The sequence below is a fragment of the Oncorhynchus clarkii genome, unplaced genomic scaffold (assembly GCF_045791955.1).
Source record: "Oncorhynchus clarkii lewisi isolate Uvic-CL-2024 unplaced genomic scaffold, UVic_Ocla_1.0 unplaced_contig_13609_pilon_pilon, whole genome shotgun sequence".
Lineage (NCBI taxonomy): Eukaryota > Metazoa > Chordata > Actinopteri > Salmoniformes > Salmonidae > Oncorhynchus > Oncorhynchus clarkii.
The window spans coordinates 52,373-69,089 of NW_027261096.1; the positions used below are offsets into that span (position 1 = coordinate 52,373).

A 16,717-nucleotide genomic window follows, 5' to 3' on the forward strand; every position below is an offset into this window, starting at 1 on the left:
TGGACAGAACAGGTAGAGTCGGTACTGGACAGAACAGGTAGAGTCGGTACTGGACAGAACAGGTAGAGTCGGTACTGGACAGAACAGGTAGAGTCGGTACTGGACAGAACAGGTAGAGTCGGTACTGGACAGAACAGGTAGAGTCGGTACTGGACAGAACAGAACAGGTAGAGTTGGTACTGGACAGAACAGGTAGAGTTGGTACTGGACAGAACAGGTAGAGTCGGTACTGGACAGAACAGGTAGAGTCGGTACTGGACAGAACAGGTAGAGTCGGTACTGGACAGAACAGAACAGGTAGAGTCGGTACTGGACAGACAGAACAGGTAGAGTCGGTACTGGACAGAACAGAACAGGTAGAGTCGGTACTGGACAGAACAGAACAGGTAGAGTCGGTACTGGACAGAACAGGTAGATTCGGTACAGGACAGAACAGGTAGAGTAGGTAATGGACAGAACACGTAGAGTCGGTACTGGACAGAACAGGTAGAGTCGGTACTGGACAGAACAGGTAGAGTCGGTACTGGACAGAACAGGTAGAGTCGGTACTGGACAGAACAGGTAGAGTCGGTACTGGACAGAACAGGTAGAGTCGGTACTGGACAGAACAGGTAGAGTCGGTACTGGACAGAACAGAACAGGTAGAGTTGGTTCTGGACAGAACAGAACAGGTAGAGTTGGTTCTGGACAGAACAGAACAGGTAGAGTTGGTACTGGACAGAACAGAACAGGTAGAGTCGGTACTGGACAGAACAGAACAGGTAGAGTCGGTACTGGACAGAACAGAACAGGTAGAGTCGGTACTGGACAGAACAGAACAGGTAGAGTTGGTACTGGACAGAACAGAACAGGTAGAGTCGGTACTGGACAGAACAGAACTGGTAGAGTCGGTACTGGACAGAACAGGTAGAGTCGGTACTGGACAGAACAGGTAGAGTCGGTACTGGACAGAACAGGTAGAGTCGGTACTGGACAGAACAGAACAGGTAGAGTCGGTTCTGGACAGAACAGAACAGGTAGAGTCGGTTCTGGACAGAACAGAACAGGTAGAGTCGGTTCTGGACAGAACAGAACAGGTAGAGTCGGTTCTGGACAGAACAGAACAGGTAGAGTCGGTACTGGACAGAACAGAACAGGTAGAGTCGGTACTGGACAGAACAGAACAGGTAGAGTCGGTACTGGACAGAACAGAACAGGTAGAGTCGGTACTGGACAGAACAGAACAGGTAGAGTCGGTACTGGACAGAACAGAACAGGTTCTGGACAGAACAGAACAGGTAGAGTCGGTTACTGGACAGAACAGAACAGGTAGAGAACAGGTTCTGGACAGAACAGAACAGGTAGAGTCGGTTCTGGACAGAACAGAACAGGTAGAGTCGGTACTGGACAGAACAGAACAGGTAGAGTCGGTACTGGACAGAACAGAACAGGTAGAGTCGGTACTGGACAGAACAGAACAGGTAGAGTCGGTACTGGACAGAACAGGTAGAGTCGGTACTGGACAGAACAGAACAGGTAGAGTCGGTACTGGACAGAACAGAACAGGTAGAGTCGGTACTGGACAGAACAGAACAGGTAGAGTCGGTACTGGACAGGACAGGTAGAGTCGGTAACAGAACAGGTAGAGTCGGTACTGGACAGAACAGAACAGGTAGAGTCGGTACTGGACAGACAGAACAGGTAGAGTCGGTACTGGACAGAACAGGTAGAGTCGGTACTGGACAGAACAGGTAGAGTCGGTACTGGACAGAACAGGTAGAGTCGGTACTGGACAGAACAGGTAGAGTCGGTACTGGACAGAACAGAACAGGTAGAGTCGGTACTGGACAGAACAGGTAGAGTCGGTACTGGACAGAACAGGTAGAGTCGGTACTGGACAGACAGAACAGGTAGAGTCGGTACTGGACAGAACAGGTAGAGTCGGTACTGGACAGAACAGAACAGGTAGAGTTCGGTACTGGACAGAACAGGTAGAGTCGGTACTGGACAGAACAGAACAGGTAGAGTTGGTACTGGACAGAACAGAACAGGTAGAGTCGGTACTGGACAGAACAGGTAGAGTCGGTACTGGACAGAACAGGTAGAGTCGGTACTGGACAGAACAGGTAGAGTCGGTACTGGACAGAACAGGTAGAGTCGGTACTGGACAGAACAGGTAGAGTCGGTACTGGACAGAACAGGTAGAGTCGGTACTGGACAGAACAGGTAGAGTCGGTACTGGACAGAACAGGTAGAGTCGGTACTGGACAGAACAGGTAGAGTCGGTACTGGACAGAACAGGTAGAGTCGGTACTGGACAGAACAGAACAGGTAGAGTCGGTACTGGACAGAACAGAACAGGTAGAGTCGGTACTGGACAGAACAGAACAGGTTGAGTCGGTTCTGGACAGAACAGAACAGGTAGAGTCGGTACTGGACAGAACAGGTAGAGTCGGTACTGGACAGAACAGAACAGGTAGAGTCGGTACTGGACAGAACAGAACAGGTAGAGTCGGTACTGGACAGAACAGGTAGAGTCGGTACTGGACAGAACAGGTAGAGTCGGTACAGAACAGAACAGGTAGAGTCGGTACTGGACAGAACAGGTAGAGTCGGTAGAGAACAGGTAGAGTCGGTAGAACAGAACAGGTAGAGTCGGTACTCGGTTGGACAGAACAGAACAGGTAGAGTCGGTTCTGGACAGAACAGAACAGGTAGAGTCGGTTCTGGACAGAACAGAACAGGTAGAGTCGGTTCTGGACAGAACAGAACAGGTAGAGTCGGTTCTGGACAGAACAGAACAGGTAGAGTCGGTTCTGGACAGAACAGAACAGGTAGAGTCGGTACTGGACAGAACAGAACAGGTAGAGTCGGTACTGACAGAACAGAACAGGTAGAGTCGGTACTGGACAGAACAGAACAGGTAGAGTCGGTACTGGACAGAACAGAACAGGTAGAGTCGGTAGTCGGTTCTGGACAGAACAGAACAGGTAGAGTCGGTACTGGACAGAACAGAACAGGTAGAGTCGGTACTGGACAGAACAGAACAGGTAGAGTCGGTACTGGACAGAACAGGTAGAGTCGGTACTGGACAGAACAGAACAGGTAGAGTCGGTACTGGACAGAACAGGTAGAGTCGGTACTGGACAGAACAGGTAGAGTCGGTACTGGACAGAACAGAACAGGTAGAGTCGGTACTGGACAGAACAGGTAGAGTCGGTACTGGACAGAACAGGTAGAGTCGGTACTGGACAGAACAGGTAGAGTCGGTACTGGACAGAACAGGTAGAGTCGGTACTGGACAGAACAGGTAGAGTCGGTACTGGACAGAACAGGTAGAGTCGGTACTGGACAGAACAGGTAGAGTCGGTACTGGACAGAACAGAACAGGTAGAGTTGGTACTGGACAGAACAGAACTGGTAGAGTTGGTACTGGACAGAACAGAACTGGTAGAGTTGGTACTGGACAGAACAGGTAGAGTCGGTACTGGACAGAACAGGTAGAGTCGGTACTGGACAGAACAGGTAGAGTCGGTCCTGGACAGAACAGGTAGAGTCGGTACTGGACAGAACAGGTAGAGTCGGTACTGGACAGAACAGGTAGAGTCGGTACTGGACAGAACAGGTAGAGTCGGTACTGGACAGAACAGGTAGAGTCGGTACTGGACAGAACAGGTAGAGTCGGTACTGGACAGAACAGGTAGAGTCGGTACTGGACAGAACAGGTAGAGTCGGTACTGGACAGAACAGGTAGAGTCGGTACTGGACAGAACAGAACAGGTAGAGTCGGTACTGGACAGAACAGAACAGGTAGAGTCGGTTCTGGACAGAACAGGTAGAGTCGGTTCTGGACAGAACAGGTAGAGTCGGTTCTGGACAGAACAGGTAGAGTCGGTACTGGACAGAACAGGTAGAGTCGGTACTGGACAGAACAGGTAGAGTCGGTACTGGACAGAACAGGTAGAGTCGGTACTGGACAGAACAGGTAGAGTTGGTACTGGACAGAACAGAACAGGTAGAGTTGGTACTGGACAGAACAGAACAGGTAGAGTTGGTACTGGACAGAACAGAACTGGTAGAGTCGGTACTGGACAGAACAGAACTGGTAGAGTCGGTACTGGACAGAACAGGTAGAGTCGGTACTGGACAGAACAGGTAGAGTCGGTACTGGACAGAACAGGTAGAGTCGGTACTGGACAGAACAGGTAGAGTCGGTACTGGACAGAACAGGTAGAGTCGGTACTGGACAGAACAGGTAGAGTCGGTACTGGACAGAACAGGTAGAGTCGGTACTGGACAGAACAGGTAGAGTCGGTACTGGACAGAACAGGTAGAGTCGGTACTGGACAGAACAGGTAGAGTCGGTACTGGACAGAACAGGTAGAGTCGGTACTGGACAGAACAGGTAGAGTCGGTACTGGACAGAACAGGTAGAGTCGGTTCTGGACAGAACAGGTAGAGTCGGTTCTGGACAGAACAGGTAGAGTCGGTTCTGGACAGAACAGGTAGAGTCGGTTCTGGACAGAACAGAACCGGTAGAGTCGGTTCTGGACAGAACAGAACCGGTAGAGTCGGTTCTGGACAGAACAGAACAGGTAGAGTCGGTTCTGGACAGAACAGAACCGGTAGAGTCGGTACTGGACAGAACAGGTAGAGTCGGTACTGGACAGAACAGAACAGGTAGAGTCGGTACTGGACAGAACAGAACAGGTAGAGTCGGTACTGGACAGAACAGAACAGGAAGAGTCGGTACTGGACAGAACAGGTAGAGTTGGTTCTGGACAGAACATAACAGGTAGAGTTGGATCTGGACAGAACAGAACAGGTAGAGTTGGTTCTGGACAGAACAGAACAGGTAGAGTTGGTACTGGACAGAACAGAACAGGTAGAGTCGGTTCTGGACAGAACAGGTAGAGTCGGTTCTGGACAGAACAGGTAGAGTCGGTTCTGGACAGAACAGGTAGAGTCGGTTCTGGACAGAACAGAACCGGTAGAGTCGGTTCTGGACAGAACAGAACCGGTAGAGTCGGTTCTGGACAGAACAGAACCGGTAGAGTCGGTTCTGGACAGAACAGAACCGGTAGAGTCGGTACTGGACAGAACAGGTAGAGTCGGTACTGGACAGAACAGAACAGGTAGAGTCGGTACTGGACAGAACAGAACAGGTAGAGTCGGTACTGGACAGAACAGAACAGGTAGAGTCGGTACTGGACAGAACAGGTAGAGTTGGTTCTGGACAGAACATAACAGGTAGAGTTGGATCTGGACAGAACAGAACAGGTAGAGTTGGTTCTGGACAGAACAGAACAGGTAGAGTTGGTACTGGACAGAACAGAACAGGTAGAGATGGTACTGGACAGAACAGAACAGGTAGAGTTGGTTCTGGACAGAACAGAACAGGTAGAGTTGGTACTGGACAGAACAGAACAGGTAGAGTTGGTACTGGACAGAACAGAACAGGTAGAGTTGGTACTGGACAGAACAGAACTGGTAGAGTTGGTACTGGACAGAACAGAACTGGTAGAGTTGGTACTGGACAGAACAGGTAGAGTTGGTACTGGACAGAACAGAACCGGTAGAGTCGGTTCTGGACAGAACAGAACCGGTAGAGTCGGTACTGGACAGAACAGGTAGAGTCGGTACTGGACAGAACAGAACAGGTAGAGTCGGTACTGGACAGAACAGAACAGGTAGAGTCGGTACTGGACAGAACAGAACAGGTAGAGTCGGTACTGGACAGAACAGGTAGAGTCGGTACTGGACAGAACAGGTAGAGTCGGTACTGGACAGAACAGGTAGAGTCGGTACTGGACAGAACAGGTAGAGTCGGTACTGGACAGAACAGGTAGAGTCGGTTCTGGACAGAACAGGTAGAGTCGGTTCTGGACAGAACAGGTAGAGTCGGTTCTGGACAGAACAGGTAGAGTCGGTTCTGGACAGAACAGAACCGGTAGAGTCGGTTCTGGACAGAACAGAACCGGTAGAGTCGGTTCTGGACAGAACAGAACCGGTAGAGTCGGTTCTGGACAGAACAGAACCGGTAGAGTCGGTACTGGACAGAACAGGTAGAGTCGGTACTGGACAGAACAGAACAGGTAGAGTCGGTACTGGACAGAACAGAACAGGTAGAGTCGGTACTGGACAGAACAGAACAGGTAGAGTCGGTACTGGACAGAACAGGTAGAGTTGGTTCTGGACAGAACATAACAGGTAGAGTTGGATCTGGACAGAACAGAACAGGTAGAGTTGGTTCTGGACAGAACAGAACAGGTAGAGTTGGTACTGGACAGAACAGAACAGGTAGAGATGGTACTGGACAGAACAGAACAGGTAGAGTTGGTTCTGGACAGAACAGAACAGGTAGAGTTGGTACTGGACAGAACAGAACAGGTAGAGTTGGTACTGGACAGAACAGAACAGGTAGAGTTGGTACTGGACAGAACAGAACTGGTAGAGTTGGTACTGGACAGAACAGAACTGGTAGAGTTGGTACTGGACAGAACAGGTAGAGTTGGTACTGGACAGAACAGAACCGGTAGAGTCGGTTCTGGACAGAACAGAACCGGTAGAGTCGGTACTGGACAGAACAGGTAGAGTCGGTACTGGACAGAACAGAACAGGTAGAGTCGGTACTGGACAGAACAGAACAGGTAGAGTCGGTACTGGACAGAACAGAACAGGTAGAGTCGGTACTGGACAGAACAGGTAGAGTTGGTTCTGGACAGGACAGAACCGGTAGAGTCGGTTCTGGACAGAACAGAACAGGTAGAGTCGGTTCTGGACAGAACAGAACAGGTAGAGTCGGTTCTGGACAGAACAGAACAGGTAGAGTCGGTTCTGGACAGAACAGAACAGGTAGAGTCGGTTCTGGACAGAACAGAACAGGTAGAGTCGGTTCTGGACAGAACAGAACAGGTAGAGTCGGTACTGGACAGAACAGAACAGGTAGAGTCGGTACTGGACAGAACAGAACAGGTAGAGTCGGTACTGGACAGAACAGAACAGGTCGAGTCTGTACTGGACAGAACAGAACAGGTAGAGTCTGTACTGGACAGAACAGAACAGGTAGAGTCTGTACTGGACAGAACAGAACAGGTAGAGTTTGTACTGGACAGAACAGGTCGAGTTTGTACTGGACAGAACAGGTCGAGTTTGTACTGGACAGAACAGGTCGAGTTTGTACTGGACAGAACAGGTCGAGTTTGTATCACCCCTGTCATTCTTAACCGTATCACCCCTGTCATTCTTAACCGTATCACCCCTGTCATCCTCAATCGTATCACCCCTGTCATCCTCAATCGTATCATCCCTGTCATCCTTAATCGTATCACCCCTGTCATCCTCAATCGTATCACCCCTGTCATTCTTAACCGTATCACCCCTGTCATCCTCAATCGTATCACCCCTGTCATCCTCAATCGTATCACCCCTGTCATCCTTAATCGTATCACCCCTGTCATCCTCAATCGTATCACCCCTGTCATCCTCAAAAACAGTTTTGTTTGTGTTCTCACGCCTGTTTCTATTCACAATCTAATTCAAACATTCTTTCCAGTAGGTCTTGACTCACCTTCTCCTCATGTATTCTCCTCCCTCTTCTCCTCCCTGTGTTTCTCTCTCTGCAGGAGATTGGTCGTATCTCTATCGAGATGCATGGAACCCTGGAGGATCAGCTGACCCACCTCCGCCAATACGAGAAGAACATCGTTAACTACAAGCCAAAGATCGACCAATTGGAGGGAGACCACCAGCTGATTCAGGAAGCTCTGATCTTCGACAACAAACACACCAACTATACCATGGAGGTGAGAAGCGCACATCTACATAACAATACACTATGGATTTACTGTAAGTAGCACACAACAAGCGCATCAACTACATCATGGAAGGTAATGGAAAGAAATAGAAGTCCAACAGATCCCAAGAGAGGGTACAAGTTGATCTTTACTGATCACCGCTACAGATCCCAAGAGAGGGTACAAGTTGATCTTTACTGATCACCGATACAGATCCCAAGATAGGGTACACGTTGATCTTTACAGATCTCAAGAGAGGGTACAAGTTGATCTTTACTGATCACCGCTACAAATCCCAAGAGAGGGTACAAGTTGATCTTTACTGATCACCGCTACAGATCCCAAGAGAGGGTACAAGTTGATCTTTACAGATCCCAAGAGAGGGTACAAGTTGATCTTTACAGATCCCAAGAGAGGGTACAAGTTGATATTTACTGATCACCGCTACAGATCCCAAGAGAGGGTACAAGTTGATCTTTACAGATCACCGCTACAGATCCCAAGAGAGGGTACAAGTTGATCTTTACAGATCACAAGAGAGGGTACAAGTTGATCTTTACAGATCCCAAGAGAGGGTACAAGTTGATCTTTACTGATCACCGCTACAGATCCCAAGAGAGGGTACAAGTTGATCTTTACAGATCCCAAGAGAGGGTACAAGTTGATCTTTACAGATCCCAAGAGAGAGTACAAGTTGATCTTTACTGATCACCGCTACAGATCCCAAGAGAGGGTACAAGTTGATCTTTACTGATCACCGCTACAGATCCCAAGAGAGGGTACAAGTTGATCTTTACTGATCACCGCTACAGATCCCAAGAGAGGGTACACGTTGATCTTTACTGATCATCGCTACAGATCCCAAGAGAGGGTACAAGTTGATCTTTACTGATCATCGCTACAGATCCCAAGAGAGGGTACAAGTTGATCTTTACTGATCATCGCTACAGATCCCAAGAGAGGGTACAAGTTGATCTTTACTGATCACCGTTACAGATCCCAAGAGAGGGTACAAGTTGATCTTTACTGATCACCGATACAGATCCCAAGATAGGGTACACGTTGATCTTTACAGATCCCAAGAGAGGGTACAAGTTGATCTTTACTGATCACCGATACAGATCCCAAGATAGGGTACACGTTGATCTTTACAGATCCCAAGAGAGGGTACAAGTTGATCTTTACTGATCACCGATACAGATCCCAAGATAGGGTACACGTTGATCTTTACAGATCCCAAGAGAGGGTACAAGTTGATCTTTACTGATCACCGATACAGATCCCAAGATAGGGTACACGTTGATCTTTACAGATCCCAAGAGAGGGTACAAGTTGATCTTTACTGATCACCGATACAGATCCCAAGATAGGGTACACGTTGATCTTTACAGATCCCAAGAGAGGGTACAAGTTGATCTTTACTGATCACCGATACAGATCCCAAGATAGGGTACACGTTGATCTTTACAGATCCCAAGAGAGGGTACAAGTTGATCTTTACTGATCACCGATACAGATCCCAAGATAGGGTACACGTTGATCTTTACAGATCCCAAGAGAGGGTACAAGTTGATCTTTACTGATCACTGATACAGATCCCAAGATAGGGTACACGTTGATCTTTACAGATCCCAAGAGAGGGTACAAGTTGATCTTTACTGATCACCGATACAGATCCCAAGATAGGGTACACGTTGATCTTTACAGATCCCAAGAGAGGGTACAAGTTGATCTTTACTGATCACCGATACAGATCCCAAGATAGGGTACACGTTGATCTTTACAGATCCCAAGAGAGGGTACAAGTTGATCTTTACTGATCACCGATACAGATCCCAAGATAGGGTACACGTTGATCTTTACAGATCCCAAGAGAGGGTACAAGTTGATCTTTACTGATCACCGATACAGATCCCAAGATAGGGTACACGTTGATCTTTACAGATCCCAAGAGAGGGTACAAGTTGATCTTTACTGATCACCGATACAGATCCCAAGATAGGGTACACGTTGATCTTTACAGATCCCAAGAGAGGGTACAAGTTGATCTTTACTGATCACCGATACAGATCCCAAGATAGGGTACACGTTGATCTTTACAGATCCCAAGAGAGGGTACAAGTTGATCTTTACTGATCACCGATACAGATCCCAAGATAGGGTACACGTTGATCTTTACAGATCCCAAGAGAGGGTACAAGTTGATCTTTACTGATCACCGATACAGATCCCAAGAGAGGGTACAAGTTGATCTTTACTGATCACCGATACAGATCCCAAGATAGGGTACACGTTGATCTTTACAGATCCCAAGAGAGGGTACAAGTTGATCTTTACTGATCACCGATACAGATCCCAAGATAGGGTACACGTTGATCTTTACAGATCCCAAGAGAGGGTACAAGTTGATCTTTACTGATCACCGATACAGATCCCAAGATAGGGTACACGTTGATCTTTACAGATCCCAAGAGAGGGTACAAGTTGATCTTTACTGATCACCGATACAGATCCCAAGAGAGGGTACAAGTTGATTTTTACTGATCACCGATACAGATCCCAAGATAGGGTACACGTTGATCTTTACAGATCCCAAGAGAGGGTACAAGTTGATCTTTACTGATCACCGATACAGATCCCAAGATAGGGTACACGTTGATCTTTACAGATCCCAAGAGAGGGTACAAGTTGATCTTTACTGATCACCGATACAGATCCCAAGATAGGGTACACGTTGATCTTTACAGATCCCAAGAGAGGGTACAAGTTGATCTTTACTGATCACCGATACAGATCCCAAGAGAGGGTACACGTTGATCTTTACAGATCCCAAGAGAGGGTACACGTGGTATAGAATAGATGATCTGATCTTACGACGACCATCTTCAAACTTCTTGGTGTCTCAACTTCTTTCTTTAAATTCAATTTTCTCCCTCTCTCTCTTCCCCTCTCTCTACCTGTCTATCTGTTTCTCTCTTTCCTCTCTCTCCTCCTCTCCCTCTCTCTCTTCCCCTCTCTCTACCTGTCTGTTTCTCTCTTTCCTCTCTCTCCTCCTCTCCCTCTCTCTCTTCCCCTCTCTCTACCTGTCTATCTGTTTCTCTCTTTCCTCTCTCTCCTCCTCTCCCTCTCTCTCTTCCCCTCTCTCTACCTGTCTATCTGTTTCTCTCTTTCCTCTCTCTCCTCCTCTCCCTCTCTCTCTTCCCCTCTCTCTACCTGTCTATCTGTTTCTCTCTTTCCTCTCTCTCCTCCTCTCCCTCTCTCTCTTCCCCTCTCTCTACCTGTCTATCTGTTTCTCTCTTTCCTCTCTCTCCTCCTCTCCCTCTCTCTCTTCCCCTCTCTCTACCTGTCTATCTGTTTCTCTCTTTCCTCTCTCTCCTCCTCTCCCTCTCTCTTCCCCTCTCTCTACCTGTCTATCTGTTTCTCCCTCTCTCTCTCCTCCTCTCCCTCTCTCTCTTCCCCTCTCTCTACCTGTCTATCTGTTTCTCTCTTTCCTCTCTCTCCTCCTCTCCCTCTCTCTCTTCCCCTCTCTCTACCTGTCTATCTGTTTCTCTCTTTCCTCTCTCTCCTCCTCTCCCTCTCTCTCTTCCCCTCTCTCTACCTGTCTATCTGTTTCTCTCTTTCCTCTCTCTCCTCCTCTCCCTCTCTCTCTTCCCCTCTCTCTACCTGTCTATCTGTTTCTCTCTTTCCTCTCTCTCCTCCTCTCCCTCTCTCCTCCTCTCCCTCTCTCTCTTCCCCTCTCTCTACCTGTCTATCTGTTTCTCTCTTTCCTCTCTCTCCTCCTCTCCCTCTCTCTCTTCCCCTCTCTCTACCTGTCTATCTGTTTCTCTCTTTCCTCTCTCTCCTCCTCTCCCTCTCTCTCTTCCCCTCTCTCTACCTGTCTATCTGTTTCTCTCTTTCCTCTCTCTCCTCCTCTCCCTCTCTCTCTTCCCCTCTCTCTACCTGTCTATCTGTTTCTCTCTTTCCTCTCTCTCCTCCTCTCCCTCTCTCTCTTCCCCTCTCTCTACCTGTCTATCTGTTTCTCTCTTTCCTCTCTCTCCTCCTCTCCCTCTCTCCTCCTCTCCCTCTCTCTCTTCCCCTCTCTCTACCTGTCTATCTGTTTCTCTCTTCCTCCTCTCCTCTCTCTCCTCCTCTCCCTCTCTCTCTTCCCCTCTCTCTACCTGTCTATCTGTTTCTCTCTTTCCTCTCTCTCCTCCTCTCCCTCTCTCTCTTCCCCTCTCTCTACCTGTCTATCTGTTTCTCTCTTTCCTCTCTCTCCTCCTCTCCCTCTCTCTCTTCCCCTCTCTCTACCTGTCTATCTGTTTCTCTCTCTTCCCCTCTCTCTCTCTATCTCTCTCTCCCTCTCTCCTCCCTCTCTCTATCCTCTCTTTCCTCTCCTCTCTCTCTCTCTCCCCTCTCTCTACCTGTCTATCTGTTTCTCTCTTTCCTCTCTCTCCTCCTCTCCCTCTCTCTCTTCCCCTCTCTCTACCTGTCTATCTGTTTCTCTCTTTCCTCTCTCTCCTCCTCTCCCTCTCTCTCTTCCCCTCTCTCTACCTGTCTATCTGTTTCTCTCTTTCCTCTCTCTCCTCCTCTCCCTCTCTCTCTTCCCCTCTCTCTACCTGTCTATCTGTTTCTCTCTTTCCTCTCTCTCTCTCTCTCTCTCCTCTCTCTCTCTCCCCTCTCTCTACCTGTCTATCTGTTTCTCTCTCTACCTCTTTTCTCTCTCTCCTCCTCTCCTCTCTCTCTCTCTTCCCCTCTCTCTACCTGTCTATCTGTTTCTCTCTTTCCTCTCTCTCCTCCTCTCCCTCTCTCTCTTCCCCTCTCTCTACCTGTCTATCTGTTTCTCTCTTTCCTCTCTCTCCTCCTCTCCCTCTCTCTCTTCCCCTCTCTCTACCTGTCTATCTGTTTCTCTCTTTCCTCTCTCTCCTCCTCTCCCTCTCTCTCTTCCCCTCTCTCTACCTGTCTATCTGTTTCTCTCTCTCTTCCTCTCTCTCCTCCTCTCCCTCTCTCTCTTCCCCTCTCTCTACCTGTCTATCTGTTTCTCTCTTTCCTCTCTCTCCTCCTCTCCCTCTCTCTCTTCCCCTCTCTCTACCTGTCTATCTGTTTCTCTCTTTCCTCTCTCTCCTCCTCTCCCTCTCTCTCTTCCCCTCTCTCTACCTGTCTATCTGTTTCTCTCTCTCTCCCCTCTCTCTACCTCTATCTGTTTCTCTCTTTCCTCTCTCTCCCCTCTCTCTCCCCTCTCTCTACCTGTCTATCTGTTTCTCTCTTTCCTCTCTCTCCTCCTCTCCCTCTCTCTCTTCCCCTCTCTCTACCTGTCTATCTGTTTCTCTCTTTCCTCTCTCTCCTCCTCTCCCTCTCTCTCTTCCCCTCTCTCTACCTGTCTATCTGTTTCTCTCTTTCCTCTCTCTCCTCCTCTCCCTCTCTCTCTTCCCCTCTCTCTACCTGTCTATCTGTTTCTCTCTTTCCTCTCTCTCCTCCTCTCCCTCTCTCTCTTCCCCTCTCTCTACCTGTCTATCTGTTTCTCTCTTTCCTCTCTCTCCTCCTCTCCCTCTCTCTCTTCCCCTCTCTCTACCTGTCTATCTGTTTCTCTCTTTCCTCTCTCTCCTCCTCTCCCTCTCTCTCTTCCCCTCTCTCTACCTGTCTATCTGTTTCTCTCTTTCCTCTCTCTCCTCCTCTCCCTCTCTCTCTTCCCCCTCTCTACCTGTCTATCTGTTTCTCTCTTTCCTCTCTCTCCTCTCTCCTCCTCTCCCTCTCTCTCTTCCCCTCTCTCTACCTGTCTATCTGTTTCTCTCTTTCCTCTCTCTCCTCCTCTCCCTCTCCTCTCTCTCTTCCCCTCTCTCTACCTGTCTATCTGTTTCTCTCTTTCCTCTCTCTCCTCCTCTCCCTCTCTCCTCCTCTCCCTCTCTCTCTTCCCCTCTCTCTACCTGTCTATCTGTTTCTCTCTTTCCTCTCTCTCCTCCTCTCCCTCTCTCTCTTCCCCTCTCTCTACCTGTCTATCTGTTTCTCTCTTTCCTCTCTCTCCTCCTCTCCCTCTCTCTCTTCCCCTCTCTCTACCTGTCTATCTGTTTCTCTCTTTCCTCTCTCTCTCCTCCTCTCCCTCTCTCCTCCTCTCTCTCTCTCTTCCCCTCTCTCTACCTGTCTATCTGTTTCTCTCTTTCCTCTCTCTCCTCCTCTCCCTCTCTCTCTTCCCCTCTCTCTACCTGTCTATCTGTTTCTCTCATTCCACTCTCTCCTCCTCTCCCTCTCTCTCTTCCCCTCTCTCTACCTGTCTATCTGTTTCTCTCTTTCCTCTCTCTCCTCCTCTCCCTCTCTCTATCTGTTTCTCTCTTTCCTCTCTCTCCTCCTCTCCCTCTCTCTACCTGTCTATCTGTTTCTCTCTTTCCTCTCTCTCCTCCTCTCCCTCTCTCTCTTCCCCTCTCTCTACCTGTCTATCTGTTTCTCTCTTTCCTCTCTCTCCTCCTCTCCCTCTCTCTCTTCCCCTCTCTCTACCTGTCTATCTGTTTCTCTCTTTCCTCTCTCTCCTCCTCTCCCTCTCTCTCTTCCCCTCTCTCTACCTGTCTATCTGTTTCTCTCTTTCCTCTCTCTCCTCCTCTCCCTCTCTCTCTTCCCCTCTCTCTACCTGTCTATCTGTTTCTCTCTTTCCTCTCTCTCCTCCTCTCCCTCTCTCTCTTCCCCTCTCTCTACCTGTCTATCTGTTTCTCTCTTTCCTCTCTCTCCTCCTCTCCCTCTCTCTCTTCCCCTCTCTCTACCTGTCTGTTTCTCTCTTTCCTCTCTCTCCTCCTCTCCCTCTCTCTCTTCCCCTCTCTCTACCTGTCTATCTGTTTCTCTCTTTCCTCTCTCTCCTCCTCTCTCTCTCCTCCTCTCCCTCTCTCTCTTCCCCTCTCTCTACCTGTCTATCTGTTTCTCTCTTTCCTCTCTCTCCTCCTCTCCCTCTCTCTCTTCCCCTCTCTCTACCTGTCTATCTGTTTCTCTCTTTCCTCTCTCTCCTCCTCTCCCTCTCTCTCTTCCCCTCTCTCTACCTGTCTATCTGTTTCTCTCTTTCCTCTCTCTCCTCCTCTCCCTCTCTCTATCTGTTTCTCTCTTTCCTCTCTCTCCTCCTCTCCCTCTCTCTACCTGTCTATCTGTTTCTCTCTTTCCTCTCTCTCCTCCTCTCCCTCTCTCTCTTCCCCTCTCTCTACCTGTCTATCTGTTTCTCTCTTTCCTCTCTCTCCTCCTCTCCCTCTCTCTCTTCCCCTCTCTCTACCTGTCTATCTGTTTCTCTCTTTCCTCTCTCTCCTCCTCTCCCTCTCTCTCTTCCCCTCTCTCTACCTGTCTATCTGTTTCTCTCTTTCCTCTCTCTCCTCCTCTCCCTCTCTCTCTTCCCCTCTCTCTACCTGTCTATCTGTTTCTCTCTTTCCTCTCTCTCCTCCTCTCCCTCTCTCTCTTCCCCTCTCTCTACCTGTCTATCTGTTTCTCTCTTTCCTCTCTCTCCTCCTCTCCCTCTCTCTCTTCCCCTCTCTCTACCTGTCTATCTGTTTCTCTCTTTCCTCTCTCTCCTCCTCTCCCTCTCTCTCTTCCCCTCTCTCTACCTGTCTATCTGTTTCTCTCTTTCCTCTCTCTCCTCCTCTCCCTTTCTCCTCCTCTCCCTCTCTCGTCCTCCCTGCAGCATATCCGTGTGGGCTGGGAGCAGCTCCTGACCACCATCGCCAGAACCATCAACGAGATCGAGAACCAGATTCTGACGCGGGATGCCAAGGGCATCAGCCAGGACCAGATGAACGAGTTCAGAGCCTCCTTCAACCACTTCGACAGGGTCAGTTTCACAGAGAAGAGACCGTACAGGGAGGAAGAGGTGCTGTGGGGGGGTTAGACGTTTCAGGATCAGTTCCACAGAGAAGAGACCGTACAGGGAGGAAGAGGTGCTGTGGGGGGGTTAGACGTTTCAGGATCAGTTCCACAGAGAAGAGACCGTACAGGGAGGAAGAGGTGCTGTGGGGGGAGGGGGGGGGGGGAAGACTGTTTCAGGGTCAGTTTCACAGAGAAGAGACCGTACAGGGAGGAAGAGGTCCTGTGGGGGGGGGTTAGGGTTAGACTGTTTCAGGTCACATATACTGTACAGTACACTCATATTGCCTAACTGCTGAATAGTACGGATCTGAAAATCGTTATGGACGATGTGTTTTACACATATTTAGGCCGCATGAGCAAAGCGAGGAGGTTGAGGTGGACGGAGGATCGTTTGTTGGGTCATTGAACCATGTTATTCCTCTCATAGTGGCACTAACAAACTACAGGACGTGTATCATGTAGATAATCAACCAGGACCAACTGATAACATCGATAGTGGTGTTTGAACTAATCTAACTTTACCATATCTGTTGATGAAGAGAAAGGAGATGATACATTAAGAACACACGTGTCCCAGAGACTTTTACCTTAGTCCTACTGCACTGACGAGAGAGAGGAGATGATACATTATGTCCCAGAGACTTTACCTTAGTCCTACTGCACTGTCGAGAGAAAGGAGATGAGACTTTACCTTAGTCCTACTGCACTGTCGAGAGAAAGGAGATGAGACTTTACCTTAGTCCTACTGCACTGTCGAGAGAAAGGAGATGAGACTTTACCTTAGTCCTACTGCACTGACGAGAGAGAGGAGATGAGACTTTACCTTAGTCCTACTGCACTGACGAGAGAGAGGAGATGATACATTATGTCCCAGAGACTTTACCTTAGTCCTACTGCACTGACGAGAGAGAGGAGATGATACATTATGTCCCAGATACTTTACCTTAGTCCTACTGCACTGATGAGAGAGAGGAGATGATACATTATGTCCCAGAGACTTTACCTTAGTTCTACTGCACTGACGAGAGAGAGGAGATGATACATTATGTCCCAGAGACTTTACCTTAGTCCTACTGCACTGACGAGAGAGAGTATATGATACATTATGTCCCAGAGACTTTACCTTAGTCCTACTGCAC

General features: G+C 48.9%; 1 protein-coding gene across 1 annotated transcript in view; it reads left to right on the forward strand.

The window, feature by feature from the left end:
* LOC139404748 (alpha-actinin-1) overlaps positions 1–16,717 on the forward strand; it is a 79,001-nt gene that overhangs the window by 47,103 nt on the left and 15,181 nt on the right. Inside the window, exons 15-16 of the mRNA XM_071147351.1 lie at positions 7,605–7,784; positions 15,397–15,543. Coding sequence (XP_071003452.1) covers positions 7,605–7,784; positions 15,397–15,543 — 327 coding nt within the window. The remainder of the gene's footprint in view (positions 1–7,604; positions 7,785–15,396; positions 15,544–16,717) is intronic.